The sequence below is a fragment of the Elaeis guineensis genome, chromosome 5, assembly GCF_000442705.2.
Source record: "Elaeis guineensis isolate ETL-2024a chromosome 5, EG11, whole genome shotgun sequence".
Taxonomy (NCBI): domain Eukaryota; kingdom Viridiplantae; phylum Streptophyta; class Magnoliopsida; order Arecales; family Arecaceae; genus Elaeis; species Elaeis guineensis.
Window position 1 is genome coordinate 631,443 of NC_025997.2, and position 17,484 is coordinate 648,926.

Consider the following 17,484-nt stretch of genomic DNA (forward strand, 5'->3'; position numbering starts at 1 on the left):
TAGTAGGATGTATTCCACTAAAGTTAGAAATATATTTTTTGTTATCTAAATAAAAATAATTTAGAATCTTAAAATTAATATATTTGGCAGAAGATAAAATATATTGGTTCAATAAGTGTAAGAGACTATTATAGAAAGAGAGTCAGTTGGGCCACGGATATTTGCAGAAGTTGATAACAAAGATTGCAAATTGAGATTATGATGGATTTATCAACTTATTATTTTATTATAGTTAATAGTATAGATTTTTTATACTAACTAAAAAGTATTTTGATTACTAAATTTGATAAAGGATTTATTTTTGTTGCATAGATTTCTTGATGGATGTGATCTATTTTATAGTTGAGTTCGAACTTCTATTGTTCTCGTTAGATCTCTATGATTGATGGCTTGAAGGAATGTACTTTTATTTTTTTCCTAATTATTTTTGGTATGCTTGGATTTTTTAGGTCAAAATAGTGATTGATAGCAGAATTGATATGCCTAAATTGTTTCATGCAGGCCTGAGTCAGATTTTTAAGCCCAATTTGTCAAGTCAGGCTGATATTTGAGCCCTCCCATTAAATAAGCTAAATCTCAGATTTATATTAACCTAGCCCGAGTCTAATTATTTATATAAGATATATCATACATCTTTACTCGGCCCTTATCCCACATGGCCATGCCTGATGACCCAAGCATATTTTGGTTGATTAATGAAAGGATGACTAGGATTATCATCTTACCTCTCCGCCTCAACCCCTCACCAGAACCACCACCAATTCAAGGAGAAGAATTGAGTCGGCTCTTCACCTCCTATCATCCCCCATCAATCTGCCTCCTCACCTCCTCTTATCTCCCCAACCCACCCCCCCAAAAAAAAAAAAATCCGCCTCCCCATCAATTTGAGGAGGAGAACTGAGCTATAGATTTTGCAGGTTCCCAATGTCAACGCTAGCATCGACACGACTATGGGGCCCTCAAGGCTCGGTGTCAACCGATGAGAATCCGAGATGGGCTTTAGAGTTTCGAGGTTTCGACATGGAAATCCCCTCCCCCCTATCCTCTGGTGCTGGAGATGGTGCACAAGGGCTTCCTTAGCTTCTTCACCTCCTCAGCAACGAGGCCGCCATGACTTCTAGCTTTTTCACCTTCGTTAATCCTTATCTTTGAAATCCAAAAGGCCCGAGGCCCAACCTAAAGTTAACGTGCTCAGGTTTGAGAAGTAGGCCCATTTGGGTTGGGCTGGACTTGGATCTAGCTAATTGTGATCATACTTGGGACTAAGTCTGACCCGCCCCATAAATAGGTCCACATTGAACTCTTCTAAAGGCACTTAGAGATGCTAAGATGAAGATTGGGATCGGGCTCTTATCCATATAGTTTTTGAACATGTGGGATTTTTTTTTTTCTTTTTATTATTATTAAGAAGGAAAAAGGTTTACAAGGCGAGTTCGCATCTGGGATTTATCACGCAGGACTGTCAAATTTGATATGGTTTCACTTCGTCATGCGCGAAGCTAAAAGCAGATTGATTTGATCTCTCGCATGGTGGCTCCAACCCAACCCAACCCGCGGAGGATGCAATCGAGCTAACTTTTGTTGACCACCATCTAATGCATCATTTTAAAAACATATATATATATATATATATCCACATACACAAGAGGGCACAAGGCTGACTTGTAACCCAGCTCCCCTCGTCTTCTTTCCAGGCTGGCATCATAGATTCAGGATGAGCATCCTTCATCCTTCGCGTACGATCGACATCGGAAAGAGTAGAAGAAATGAGAAGGGTAGAGGAGCGATGCTACCCTCAGCCACCAATCCCACGAAAAATCGGAACCGGTCTTCTATTTTTCAAATCGAAGTGGAGATAGAAGTGATTAGCGGCTTTATTTTGCCTTTCGGCTGGAGTCAGATTCCACCAGCCCCACCACGCCCCTTTTCCCTCTCTAAGCCACTCCATTACCCTTCGCACTGCCGAGACCAAGGAGACGGAACGGCAGGCCTCTTTTCGCCTCCAAATTTTTGGATCCATCCATGGGCACCTCTGTTGGATTTTTTGGGAGGCAGAGATCCGTGCACGAGATCCTCGGGGGAGGAATCGGTAAGTGGAAACAGAATCTGAGAGCAGAAGTCCCTTTCCAAGCATCTTCAGATAATTTGTTTTGGTCGGTCCAGCTTCTGGTCTTGAGGATTTTTTATGGATTTCTTGGACTCTGGGCGTCTCATAAAATTTGGCTCTATTCTTCTTGTCTGTCTCCCCCCCTTGAAGGTCTTTCTCTTGTATGTACCAAAAAAAAAAAAAACAAAGAGGGGGGCTCTCTCTTGTAGCAATTGGGGTCTAATCGGATCGTCAGAACTGATTCTTGGATTTCTATTGCTGAAACAATAATAGGCTTGAATTTGGATATGTTTTATCTCTTACTAATCAGTTTTGTTGTCCAGAATTGTTTGGGAATTTTTTCTTCTTCATTCCAAAATTTCATCCTAAGCTACCGATTCCATTTAAGTGCCCTTCTATGCTTTATTGTTTTCGTTGAAAGCAACAAAAAAAAAAAAAAAAAAAAAAAAAAAAAAAACGCTTCTAGGATTTCTAAGAATGGAGATCTAGACTCGTTGTGAAAAGTGCTGTACGAATTTGCCGTCTGATGAGTGGTTCATATCTTTTCTTATCGGACGGAGTATTAATGGCGCAGTTGTGTGACAGTTGCAGATGTGATGCTGTGGAGGAGGAGAGACATAACGGTGGGGATACTGCTTGGAACCCTGGCCGCTTGGGTGGTCTTCGAGAGATCTGGATATACTCTGCTGTCGTTTGCTTCAAATGTTCTGCTGCTCTTGATTTCCGTTCTCTTTGTATGGGCGAAAGCAGCAACAATTCTTAACAGGTAATCGAGGTTCGATGGGGCCTTTTGCACAATATTCATTTTCTTTGGTTCTCGAAGTTTCTGTTAATACATTTCTCAGCTATCAATTTATGGCATGTGATGTGCATTTCACTGTGTGGCATAGAACATTGTCTGAATTTATGTCCTCTTCTGGAACATAATTGATAAGCCACAAGAATGATGAAGATACTCGTGAGTCAGGACACTGCCATTGCCAACTAGGGGTGCATGGGTTCAGCAGCAGCGATTGGTACATGGTGAGCAACTAACATAGTGTCCACTATCAAACGAATCTTGACAACTTCAATTTTATCAGCAACAACCTATGAGGTTGCCAGGATCCCTGATAATCATTACAAGATACTCTCTTGTACAAGGAATAAAATGGGGTTTGACCTCATCACTGCCACAAAGAGGAAAAAGAATGTACCAAACAAACTACAAATTGATCTATTCAGGGGCTGATATCTTACAGTGATAGTGATGAGGATGTTGAAGCTTCATTAATGATATGTGGCATAAACTAGAAAAGAATTACAAATTTGGCTTTCAAAACAAACCACTTGTTTTGCCAAAACATCATAACCTCTGATTCCTAGATAGTGCATTCTCATGGATACAAGTCAAAGCGCTCTCGGTTGAGAAGTTCTGAAGTAGAAATTGGGAATGTTAAGAATAAAACAAGCCGGCAAGAAAACAAGTGCAATATTATCTCTTGTGGTTATGCATTCCTTTCAAAATTTTTTGGAGATGAAAAGTCTTCAACCTTCTCATTTTAAACTTAATTACATATTCATTTTTATGTTAAGGTGCTCTGGTTCCTTTTCCCTTATTATTATGAAAATTAATATTTCTCAAGCTATTTGATGGCATGGATGTGCAGGCCTCCTCCACCAATACCAGCGATGCATCTATCAGAAGAAGCCATAAATGAAGTGGCAGTTTTTGTGCATTCTCTTTCAGATATGGCGTTGTCAACTTTTCATAGGATTGCACTTGGAAAGGACTTGAAGCTTTTCTACAGAGTAGCAATATGCTTATTGTTGATATCCATTATTGGCAGTTTGACTGATTTTCTTACTCTGGGTTACACAAGTAAGTGGTTGTCATGCAGTTTTTATCTTCTTGTTAGCATTAAACTAATCTCACACCCCTAAATCTATAAAAGAGAAGTTTTTTTTAATTACTATTATTTTATTTTTTAAAGTAAACAGTAGGCACAAATAATGCTAGAATTAGGCTCCGGGTCAGGTTTCTATGCACCCTAGAGCCAATTCAAAGAAAATATTCAAGCTCTAGGCTAGGTCGAGGCCCCAAATTTCTTTCAGGATTTCGGTCCAAGTTTGAACTTGAGCTTGGCCGAAGCTTGATTGGGCTAGCCCTAATCTAGGCATGAGCTTCTCATCTGGGATCTGGTTTTAAAATTAGTGAGAGGGGAAGAGAGAGAACATAGAGGAGAACAGAGAGGAGAGATAGATCAAGAGGGAGAGAAGGGGAAGAGAGATTGGAAGGGAGAGAGGAGAGAGATTGAGAGGGAGAGAAAGAAGATCAAAGGAGAGAGTGGGAGGGAGAGAGTAGAGAAAAGATTGGGAGGGAGAGAGGGGATGAAGAGAGAGATTGGGAAGGACTATGGAGAGAGGGGAGAGAGGGGGGAGAGAAGTGGGAGAGAGAGAGAGAGAGAGAGGAGAGGGGAGAGAGATTGGGAAGGAGAGAGCAACGAGGGGAGAGAGATCGGGTACAAGAGAGAGGGAAGAGAAACAAATTGGGAGGGAGAGGGAGAAGGGAGAGATTGGGTGGAAGAGAGAGAGGAGGGAGAGAGGTTGGAAGGGAGGGGAGAGAAGGGAGAGAGTGGAAAGAGGAGAAAGAGAAATCAAGTGGGAGAGAGGAGAGAGGGGAGATAGATTGGGAGGGAGAGAGAGGGGAGAGGAGGATCGGAGAGGTGGATCTATTTTTGTGCTCAAACTGGGTCAAAGCACTAGATAGAGCCAAGCTCGAAAATTTATTCAGCTCTATTTTTACGTTTAAGCCCGACCTGAAGGATCTAAGGCTCAACCTAAAGCTGGCTGAACCCAGCAGGCCTTAGGTCAGCCTGAGCCCTTTTCCAACTGTAGGCACAAAGTGCCTAATGACTTTACTAAAGAAGCAAAAGAGAAATTCAAGTAAATTTTATTGCTTGACATCCTATGTTGTGAATTAGCTTTTTTTAATCCTTGGATACATTAAATAGTGTTGATTGTTAGAAGTGGCTAGAAGTTTTGGTGGTTTAAGGATTATCTACTAGAAAGTTTGCAGATTGTTATGAAAAAGTTGTTTTTTTTTCAAGTTTTATTCATGTCATGTAAAATTAGACTAAAGTAACTTATGTTGGGTGTGAAGACTTCGGGAGCTGTGCCTTGCCGCACTCATCCATGTCCAATTGGGAGGGGAAAGTTTCCACTTTGCCACATGATAGAATTCGAGAAAGAGTGGGAGACCCCACTCTTACTCTCTTGTGTCTCTTACCACCTTGCCCAAAATATGTACTTCTCATAGACTTCCTACTCTGCAATGTTTTCTACTCCTGCTCATATATCAATTTGAGTGCTGGGCTGCACTGCAAATAGAAGGATTGTGAGGAGGCACACATACATAGAACAAGAGAGATTTTAAGAGAATGCTCGGACTTAGCATGTTGAGATGGTGCTATAGTTGCTTTCAAGCTAATTGAAGGAGAGTATTGGAGCATAGATTCGAATACCATCAAACTTTTTTCAGTTTTTTAAGGAGCGTTATTTGTCCTCTCTTTTTTTGCCACCCAATATTTTTTTTGTTCCCCGTCCCTTGTAATTCTCTCTGAATTAATGGAAAAGTGTGGAGATCTTGCCTCGTGGACATAGGCAATTTTGCCAAATCATGTAAAATTTGATGTGCCATGCATTTTGATTTTCTTTTATTTTTTTATTATTATTTCTATTGCTTATGGGTCATAACAATTGGTATCAAAGCATCAAGTTCAAGAATAGGAAAATAATAGACTGTTTGAGATGGTATGCAATAGCTTAACAGGATTCGAGATCCCAAAGTTTAGCAGTGCCACTTTTGCATTGTGGAAGTTAAAGATGAACATGATGTTGGTAAAGACAACTATGTTGCTACATTTAACGGCAAGGAGCAAAAGCAAGAGAGCATGATCGATGAGGAGTTCACAAAAAAGGATCAGCCGGCTATGGCCAACCTCTTGTTGGTTCTTGATGAGTCTGTGTTATTTAATGTTTTGTTTGAGAGCATGCAAGAGGGCTATGGGAGATTTAAAAATATGTACGAAGGCAAGTCCATGCAAAATAAATCTTTTCTCCATAGATGGCTATTCACCCTAAGGATGAAAGATGGGGCCTCTTTGTAGGAGGATCTAAATGAGTTCAATACTCTGATCAATTAGCTGGTTAGTGGAGGTTGCAGGAATGATGATTACAAAAAAAAAAATCAAAATTTTGCTCTCTTTGATGCAGATTCATGGGATGGTTTAATTTTGTATCTCAGCAGCATGGCTACTCTTAACATAGACTATGTTGTGCCAGCATTGCTTATGGAGGAGACTCACTGGAAAATTGGTCAAAACTCTTTTAATGATGCGATGTTGGTGAGAAGCATAGCTATGACATCCAGGTCAAAAGGGAGGAAGAAAGTAAAGTGCTAGAACTGCAGGAAATCAGACCATCTATGGAATGATTGCATCTTATGGAAGGTGAACCAGAATAAAACCTGAAGTTGAGTCAAAGGATTCTCAAGACAATTTAGCTGAAGATTATACTTCTGGTAATGGAGAGATGTCAGTGATTTAGTGGTAGAGTTTGATGCATCAATAGATTTGGATTCTGGTGCCTCTTTTCGTATGACATTATGAAGGGATTATTTCTACACCTACAGTTGGTGTGATGGCGGCACTGTTTACATGGGTGGTGTGGTGAATATAAAATAGTGGAAGTAGGAGGCATTCAGATTACAATGTTTAATGGGGTTGGTTGCATTATTTCCGGTGTCTGACATGTTCTGGGATCACGAAGGAGTCTTCTATCACTTGAAAAGTTTGATGTGGATGGCTATAAATTTTCCAGAGGAAAACGATAATTGAAAATAGTGAAGGGAGCAATAGTAGTAGGACAAGGAGAGTTACGAGGTTGCTTGTATTGGTTCATTGGAGATACTATGATTGGTGATGCTGTAGCAGCTAGTGCTGTATCAGAGCCTGTATCAATTTGGCACATGTTTGTGTCACTTGAGCGAGCATGGATTGAAGGTACTCCTTGATAGAGATTTACTTCCAAGTTTGAAATCTTCGAGTTTGGAATTTTATGAGAATTGCTTGTATGGGGAACAACATAGATTCCGGTTTCCTTCATCTGCTAGTAGAAGTAAAGACTTCTTAGAGTTAATTCATCTGGCACTTGAGAGGTCCAAGCCAAATCCCTTGGAGCATCATATTTTCTTTCTTTTGTAGATAATTACTTTAGAAAAGACTAGGTCTACATCATGGAAAGGAAGTCTGACACTTTTGCTTGTTTGAAGAAGTTCAAGGCTTTGGTTAAGAATCGGAAAGGCAAAAGAATCGTGTCTAAGATCCGACAATAGAGAGTATACCTCAACGAAGTTTTGAAACTTGCAGTGAGTATGGCATCAACAGGCAGCTAATGGTCCTCACACGCTGTAACAAAAATAGGGTGGCTAAGTGGATGAATCGCATGATTGAGGAACAAAGCTATTAGCATGTTGAGCACAGCTGAATTGGAGGTGTCTTTTTGGGCTAAAGCTGTTTCTATAGCATGTTACCTAGTGAATAGAATTTCTACAACTGCACTTGACTATGAAATTCCTGATAAGATGTGGTCTAAAGTCTAACAAACCTGTCAATTATTCTTTCCTTCATATTTTTGGATGTGATGCTTATGTACGGATTCATTAGGATAAGAGAACCAAGTTGGGTCCTTGGTCCAAAAAACGTATTGTCATGACTATGCTACTGGAACAAGGGTTACAAGTTGTGGGATTCTGCCACCCACAAGTTGATTGTTAACTAAGATATTGTATTCTATGAAGATTCTTTGCAAAAAGGAAAAATACAACTGGAGTCCAAATTGAAAGACACAACTGAAGTTAAAGCACCAAAGCATGGTGATAGTTATCAAGTTGCATAGAAAGTCAGCAGGCGAGGGATCATGTGCCAGAATGTGGAGAAGAGCATGGGCAAGAAGATCCAGGAAGGTGCAGAAGGGCTCATAAGTCTCCTACATAGGTCAACAACTATGTTACTGCTTATATTTGCATGACAGAAGGTAAGCCCAATTCTTATCATCAGGCTTGTGAAGCTATTGATGCTAGCTTATGGAGACCATCCATGGATGAGAAGATGGAGACTTGGTGAAATTATTTAAGGGGTGAAAAGCCATTAGTTGCAGGTGGGTCTTCAAGCTGAAGAAAGATTCTCCCCAGTTGTTGGCTTAGAGATTGCCCATATTATTTTGAATATTGGTAGTCGTGCTTGATATGGAGCTGGGATAGTTAGATGTGAAAACTATGGGAATCTAGATCAAGAGGTTTATATGATTCATCCTGAAGGCTTTGTTAAATAAACAAGAAGGATTTTTTCGTAGGCTAAACAAATTGTTTTTTAGGTTAAATCAAGTGCCAATGTGTTGGTACAAGCAGTTTGATTCTTTTATTATGATCTTGGGATTTCATAGATGTGAAGTTGATTGTTGTGCCTATATATGAAAATTCAAGAATGGTGGCTTCACAATCTTGCTAATCTATGTTGGTGAAATGTTGGTTGCTAGAACTAGCAAGTATGCTATTACAACATTAATAGCTTGGTTGTCTAGGGAATTTGAGATGAAGGATTTGGGGCTAGTGAATCATGTTCTTGGAATAATGATGTTCAGAGATAGAAAGAACAGGATAGTCTGGATAACTCAAAATGTTATGTGGAAAAGGTTCTGCACAGCTTCAATATGCAGAATGCTAAGCCAATGAGTACTCTATTTCCTGTAAGCTACATATTGTCTTCGGAGCAGTGCCCTCGCACCGAAGCAGAGAAGGCAGAGATGCCTTGAGTATCATATTCATCTGCAGTAAGAGTCTCATGTTTGTCATGGTTTGCACTAGGCTTGAGATTGCCTTTGTTTCGATGCTCAAGTGGTTGCTTGGAGAGTTACATGTTGGGCGGAAAGTGGTTGGTCTAATGTGATAGAGGACATTGCACTTGGCAAGGAATCCAATGTTTCACACAAGGATGAAGCATATATACATTAATATTATTTTGTTCAAGAGTTGTGGAGAATAAGATTGATCTGCACTAACAAAAATTCAGCTGATATACTCATGAGATTCATCGCAAAAAGTTCACATTGAGTAGAGCTTCTCTTAGCCTTGAGCTCCTGATGATTGCTGAGAATTGGGCTGTGGCTTCTTGATACTCTTGGTGTTCAATGTATTCAGAGAGATGTTGAAGCAAGTCTTCAAGTGGGAGAACTTGGGGAGTGGGATCCTACCCCACTCACCTGTGTCAAAGCAAGACTGGGGAAGTTCCTACTCAACCCTGTGATAAAATTTGAGAAAGATCGGGAGACCCCACTCCTACTCAACCCTGTGATAAAATTTGAGAAAGAGTGGGAACCCCACTCCTAAATATCTGTCGCTGCTTTACCTCCTCACATGTGCTTCTAATGGACTTCCCACTCTCCCATGTTTTTCTACTCCTACTTGTGTACAGAATAAGTGGTGGGTTGCTATGCAAACAGAGGGAACTGTGAGTAGGTGCACATACATGGGACAAGAGAGATTTTTGAGAGAATGCTCCAGGCTTGGCATGTTGAATGGTGGTGTTAAGATGATTTCTAGGCTACCGGAAGGCAAGTATTGGAGCATGGATTCAGCTACTGATAGTCTTTCTTTAGCTTTGTAAGGAGCATTATTTGAGCACTGGTCCTCTTTGTTTTTGCTGCGCTACTTATTTTTTTATTTCTCCATACCTTATATTTATCTCTGAATATGCATTCAGCTACTGATTTCTTTAGCTTTGCAAGGAGCATTATTTGAGCACTGGTCTTCTTTGTTTTTGCTGTCCTGCTTATTTTTTATTTCTCCATACCTTGTAATTATCTCTGAATTAATTGAAAAGAGTCAAGAAATTTGGTGTGCTGTCTGATTATGATTTTCTTTTATTTTTCTATGATTATTTCTGCTGCTCCTGGGTTATAAGAAATGATGATTATTTTCTAATCATTTAAAATATCAGAAATAAAATTGATGGCATCACATACATCTCATTTATCATGAAATCATAAGCTTTCAAGAGTTTATGAATGAGTCTTTACACTTCCTGAGTTATCTCAGCTTGTTAAACAATGATAAGTTCACTTAATTTCCTTTCGTGCTATCAGGCCTTGTCATCATCCTAACCATCCCTGCACTGTATGAGAAGTATGAAGATTGCATTGACAGATACGTGCAATGGGCTTACACAGAGTTGCTGATGTATGAGAGAGTATATGCCAAGTATTTTAGCAAAGCTAAGAATTGGATCCTGGAGAAAAAGAAACTACTCTAATGGTGTTTATTATAGGTGTGATTGGGGAATTCTGTCTCCTGTTTTCCTGTTGGCCCATGTTACTTTCAGAGGTTCGAGTGCTTTATGTGGCAGTATGAGTGATATGTTCGGTTGGGAGGATTTTGAAGAACTTATTTTCTCAGGTTTGAGAGCAAGTTTTATTCATCAACTTAAATGTCTCGAGTGGTGGGGAACGACAATGACTTTAAGGTATGGATTTCATGAATTTCTGTACCTTGGACAACCAGAAACTCCAAGTCTGTACTGATGGATTTGCGTCTACTGAAGCGTAAAGCGGTGGTAGAATTTTATTCATTGTTTCCAAGCTATGCATTTTAGGTCCATTCGATTCTGTTTGGTTGGTCTCTCTCTAACAAATTACTTAAAGATCTCCATCTGGAATGGCACACGAGGGATTCTCTCAAGTTGGTTTTGTCGGTAAAACAAGTAGATTCTTTTTTCTTGTTTACGTCCAACCAGTTCTTTGCAGCTCTTGGTTGTGTTGCTTTCAGATTGCCTAATAAATGTGACTTTAAATTCAGGCAATCTAGAGACAAAAAGCGGGAGATTTGTTTTCCGAGTTGTTTTTCATCATCTGGATCACCATGCTACCGATTGACGGAAGAGACGGGCAAATCATAGGCGGTTGTATCAAGAGACGGACATCACGCTAGCTGCAGAATGCTCATGTAATTCAGCAATACGGAAAAATATAGGAACCAAAAACAATTAAAAGAATCATCTAGGTTAACTTCAGTTTTATCGCAGAAGGTTCACACAGAGGCCTTTTGGAGATTTCTTGTTAGGTGTTGTCGTGAAGAACCCATGAACTTCTGATATGTCTACGTAGGTTCTGAGGGAGGACTTCGCTGGCAGGACACTGCAGCAGTGACGGTCTGCTTGGCGTGGTTTATGGACAAAAAGGACGCAATTGGGGAGTACGAAAGCGATGCATAGGTTGTATTGATCGACGGATTTGGACATAAAGATGAAGGATTTGGGCTTCTGAAAGCTTAAAATTTTGGACTGGTCAATCATTAAACTATTTCTTAGAAAGACCGCCAAAATGCAGTTCAATCATTATGTAATGCTCTCCATCGGTCTGAGTGCTTGACACATGAAAACTCAACCTATCTAACGGTAATGGATGAATATTGGAGGTATTTGGTTCGTAACCGAAATCAAAATAAAAATGAGAATCATAATGGTTTGAAATTGAAATAGGAATGGCTAAATTCTTCGAAGCATTTGGTTGATGATCGAAATCGAAATTGGAATGAAAAATTAAATTCATAGAAGAGAATAAGGATTGAGTTCTATATAGATTGATCCATTCTCATTCCACTCCAAAATCGCAATCGAAATGGAACTTCTTCCAATCAAACAGTTGAAATAGAAATCATCTATTCCGATTTCGATTCCAGACCTCCATTCCTTCCAACCAAACACCTCCACATATTAATCCTCTAGACATTGCGGACAAGCTCGGCAAAATGACAAAAAGAATTGGGAAAAGAAGCTCCAAAGTCTCCTCATAAACGACCAGTCGGTCCTTCTCATGCGATGCCAGTGATCAGAAGGCCAGAATGACTCCAAAAAAAAAAGGTCTCTGAGAAATATGATACTTTGAGGGGATCCTATTCAAGTTGGCCCCCCCTAAAATTCTTTTCTTTCAGCCTCCAATGAGGATCCCTTCAAAGCCTTGAAGGCTCGATCAAAAGAGCGTCAAGCCATTGGCTCGTTATCCAATGACCACTCTGCTATTTGCCTCAACATTAGCTCCGACCAAAGCAAACAAAGGAATAGAAGAGGAGAAAAGGGGGAAACAAGGGGTGAAAACTTTAAGAGGATATTTGGTTCGTAATCGGAATCAAAATGGGAATGGAAATGAAAATAGTTTGGAATTAGAATCGGAATAGTCAAATCCCCCAATGTATTTAGTTCGTGATCGGAATCAAAATCGAAATTGGAATGAAAAATTGAATCCATAGAGGAGAGTAGGGATTGAGTTCTATACAGATTGACCTATTCTCATTCTACCCCGGAATCAGAATCAGAATGGGACTCTTCCTAACCAAATGGTTGGAATAGAAGTCACCCATTCCGATTTCGATTCTAAACCCCTACTCCTCCAAACCAAACACCCCCTAAATCTAAAGGATCTAGTGATAAATTCAATGATAGCATCACTGCAATGCAGTAATGCTATCACTACACATACCTCAGGTGATAGCATATCATCGGGTACTAATGATATGCTGAAATTATTTTGGGACAAAAATATTTCTAGTCAGTAAATTGGGAAGAAAATAAAAATCCTCCTTATCTTTTTCTATATATGCTTATCTACTAGATGTGTTTTTTATTTTTATTGACAGATTTAGTTAAATGATATGAATATCTTTTATTTATTTATTAAATATCTACTTTATTTCTGTAGGTAGCTACAGTTAATTGACATGGATAGATCATGCTAAAATCACTACACATACCTCAGGTGATAGCATATCATCGGGTACTAGTGATGTGCTGAAATTATTTTGGGATAAAAATATTTTTAGTCAGTAAATTGAGAAGAAAATAAAAATTCTCATTATCTTTTTCTGTATATGCTTATCTACTAGATGTGTTTTTTATTTTTATTGATAGATTTAGTTAAATGATATAAATATTTTTTATTTATTTATTAAATATCTACTTTATTTCTGTAGGTAGCTACGGTTAATTGGCATGGATAGATCATGCTAAATCCTTCATTTTTTTTTTTTAATTTATTTTGATGGGCTAAATCATTCTTAGTGGGCAACCCTAATATTGATAGTCAAAATTGGCTAAGTCTAATCAAGCCTGATTATATATAATATTATTGTAATATCATTTTAATAGGTTCATCAAAATAAATATCTATAATAATAAATAAATAAATAAAAATTATTATTATTACTATTGCTACATATTTTTATGAAGAGTTATAAATGAAGAATGTTTAATCAAGTTGTAGAGTAGTTATTATGTACTAATATATAAGATTATTTATGGTATTTTATATATTATCACTATCACTATTTGGTAATATATCAAACGCAGTGAAGTTTTATTTTCAGTGATATTTCAGTGATATACCAAACACGATAATTATATATCACTTCTGTATTTGTATATTATTTCAGTATTTATATTATCCCAGTGATCACATTACTCTAGTGATTACATCACCGGTGATATACTAAACAGCACCTTAAAATGAGAAAGTTCCAATGGAGGAATGGAAGGACAAACATAGGTGGGAAAAATGAGAAGAAACTCTAGCCAAAGACAGGATGGTGAAGGAACTTCGGAGATGAAGCGCTAGCCCACTCTCAGCCTCTCTTCAAACAATTGGCTACAGAAGGCTCGAAATGGAGATGGTGCATGTATAGATCACTAGCATTATATAGAGCCTCGGGCAACTTGGGCTGACACCATTGTTAGGGTACTCGGTTTGATCTCTGCCATATGTCAATAGGGTGTTCCATCCTAAACCGTCATTCGGATCGCTATGAGCAATGTGTCTAATCATTGCCCCTAAAATTCTATCGCTAATGATATTGCTTCAGGAAGGAAAGATGCTTGATGAAATTATTAATGAAGTCTCCAAAAGATTTTTAAAATTGAAAAGACAACCCTGATTGATTAACTTCATGGCATGTCTCGATTAGTCAGCTTGATAAGAGAAAAGCTACTAAGCTTGGCCTCGAAAATAGAGGTGCAAATAGCGCACCTCAGGACCAACCACAACCGACGTGACAAATCAGGCAATAGGGTTCGCCATATAGCCACAAGCTAACCACTCAAACTTGTCACGTGGCAATAGTTCAGCCATGATTATGAAGTGTTTCCAAATATGCATGGTGCACGAGCAATCCGCACAACAAAGATGCACAAACAGAATACACACACAAGATACACGAGCTGTTATCATAATTATGTACGTGTTTGATTCGCTTGGCTCTAGCCCTTGCCTATATATTGTATTACCAGGGGCTCTCCAAGTAAGTTATCTTTCAACTATCCTATGCTACCACTCTCAAATCTTCTTTTCTTTTCTTTTCTTTTCTTTTTCTTTTTTCTTTTTCTTTCTGAGAGCATATTTGATTTAGGCATAAGAGGGACTTCTGCCAGACATATTCTGATGGATGAACTTCCTTGTCTTTAGGATTTCAGATTAGATCTAGTGGAGCGACAGTCTGAGCGAGACCTCCGCCATCCATCGCCCCCTGAGCGCAACAACGGCCACCAAATTAGCAAGGCAAGGACGCACGGCACCGATCCTTCCGACCTGGACAATAGATAAGTCGAGAACTCCAATGACCCAATCAGCTCGACCCCTTTGATCAAATCGGTTTCCAATATCGTGGATCGACTGCTTGCACGCACGGAAAGTCCCATGTGCGGAGAACCTGGTCCCGACGTGTAAAGATGTGCCGGGGTCACGCATGCGAAACGGGTAAAGACGGCAAACGGTCCTCACCTTTGTTTTCCCGGTCCGGTTGACTTGTCCATTGTCTATCAGCCGTAGGCTCGGCTGGTTACGGACAACAGACGTGGACCGGAGACCTACGATGACCTGCCATCGAGTTCAGCTGGTTATTTGTCCGCGAGTTCAAGCACTTGGTGCGTCGAGTCTTTGAATTGACTCCACCAGGCGATCTACCATCGGAGTCGATCACGAAATTGATCTGCGCTTATGACATCATGGATACGACTCATTTGCGTAGTAAGACGACAACAACTATTGACCGCAAGGCTGGAAGTTGACACCCACTATGAAAGGCCTCTCCACCATCGCACCCGTGACTTGCTCCACGCGTTGCGATTGACGAATATTAAAAGATTATGTCTGTAGTGGAATTCTGCCCAAGTGGAAGACCATTTTTTTTTTCTATTTCTTTCTCTCTCTCTCTCTTTTAGGCCCGATCGCATTACACGGTGACTTCACAATGACACATGCACTTCATCCTGGTAAACCCTAAAACTCCAGAAAAATGGATCGCCTCGACCTACTACGAACTGGAGATAAATCACGCTTCCCACGATATTACGGTTGTGATCAAATGAACTCCATCTTTCAACCAGGCATCATGGTGCGATAATTTCACAAAAAGAAAAAAAAAAAGAAAAAAACAGAGAGAGAGAGGGCATGGTGCGATGGTTTTAGCCGTTCTGATCATAAACGTTGGACATTTTCTTGACTCAGAGAAGCAGCTTCCGACACCTGATGCGTCAATTTATTGCAGTGAAGCTAGGTTGTTGGCATCGATTCGAGGGATAAATTAGGAATATAAGTTAGAGGGCATTTATTATTATCAAATTTTTTGGGGGTACGGAGAGGTCATTTGTAATGTTGACAGCATATTGCATATAAATAAGTATTAAGGATGTTAGTTGTCATGAAGAAGTCTTACTGTGCGATTGAGATGTGTAACCCGAACTTGCAGGCACGTGGCGTACATCCGAAGAAGGAAGTTTGCTGGATTTGTCCATAAAATCGTGGTTTTCGTTCGTGAGATTGTAACTGCCATTGCTGCCGGGGTGTCTGTCTATCGTGGAAACCTGTCATTTATCGACGAGCAGACCCGCCCTTTAGGAACACGAATTTTCTCGAATAATTTAGGAACCGGGAACTTCCGAACTCATTTAAAAAATAAAAAAATTATTAATGCACTATATCAGTCTCAAAATACGTAGCATTATGAGATCAAAAAAATATCAATATCAAAATATCAAATTCCAACAATTCAATTTACCGATAAATAGATTCAAATCGATATTTTACTGATCTGAATAAAAGACATCATGATATTCTATATTCGAGATGATAAGTCTCAGCTGATAAAAGAATATTCAAATTAAATATTTACCGATCTAAATCGTGATGTCTCATATCCGAGATGATTCTTATGACTAGTTTCTGTTTCACCCCAGTCATCTATCGAGATGAACTATTATATTGACGAGCTTAATCGTTCCGCGAGCGCCCATAGTAGTTTCTGCAATCAAATCACAACTGACCACGATCTCATGTACAGTTGGCAGATACAGCTAGGTATGATTTTATATCCAGCTCATATACACAGCTGTACACCAACTCACCTCAGATGATTTTCTAACCACCTAACAAACTCTTCTAATGGACTAACAAACTCTGGAACAGCCTCTTCAATCCTTTTATAGATGGAGGATCAGAGATCCTCTATTGGTAAGTTCGATTCTTTAAAACTAGGGGAGATCTTACTAGTCGGAAACTAGGTTAGAATCTTGGCACCTACCTAATTTTCCTTCAGTTTCATTCGATCTCCCTTGCTTTTTCACTTTGTTCCATCTCTGTTCTCAAGGCTCGAACTGACTCAAGTATCGAAGGGTCAAAAATCGAAGAATCCTATCCAATTTCTTGATTGGTTTTGTAAATTGGAAGAATTTTTACTAAATTGTAGGATCGCTCCAGCCCACAGTTTCATTCGATTCGATCCGCCTTGTAGTAACGGAAATGATGTCTTTGGAAGAATAACAAATGTTACTGACAACTTGACACCCATATTCTTTTAACTTTTTCAATATTCAAAAATTAAATAAAAAATGTAATATCATTGCCCTTGACAATTTCATATACAACAAGCGACTAATATAACAACGTGAGGCTATTTCTACGTTAGAGTGATAAACATAACTAAAGAAAAAATTGGCCTGCCCCGTTTTCCACTGGCCGAAGGGGAAAAAAAATCTAGACATAATGCCAATTTGGTTGGAGTTATTTTAATATTAAAAAATAAATTTAATATTAGATTATCATATTTGATGAAAAAAATATAAAAAAAATTAATAAATTTTATATTTATTTTTTGAAAAGAGAAAATAAAATAAATATTATAAAGAGTTAGTATTTGATAAATTTTCGAGCGATGATAATCTATACTTGATCAAAAATATTTTCTATAAAATATATATGTAATTATTGAATTTTTTTAATGTATTCTTAAATTTATTTAATAA

At 38.8% G+C, this 17,484-nt stretch overlaps 1 protein-coding gene across 2 annotated transcripts; it reads left to right on the top strand.

The window, feature by feature from the left end:
* Positions 1-1,656: 1,656 nt before the first annotated feature.
* Positions 1,657-10,799, top strand: LOC105032587 (reticulon-like protein B12). 2 transcript variants are annotated; one of them, XM_010907065.4, is made up of 4 exons: positions 1,657-2,089; positions 2,699-2,873; positions 3,757-3,968; positions 10,289-10,799. In XM_010907065.4, the coding sequence occupies exons 1-4, from the start codon at positions 2,023-2,025 to the stop codon at positions 10,453-10,455; spliced, it is 621 nt and encodes a 206-aa protein (XP_010905367.1). In that variant the 5' UTR covers positions 1,657-2,022; the 3' UTR covers positions 10,456-10,799. The 2 variants fall into 2 exon arrangements, with proteins under 2 accessions (XP_010905367.1, XP_010905366.1); XM_010907064.4 differs by having other exon boundaries at positions 1,660-2,089; positions 2,693-2,873.
* Positions 10,800-17,484: the final 6,685 nt, after the last annotated feature.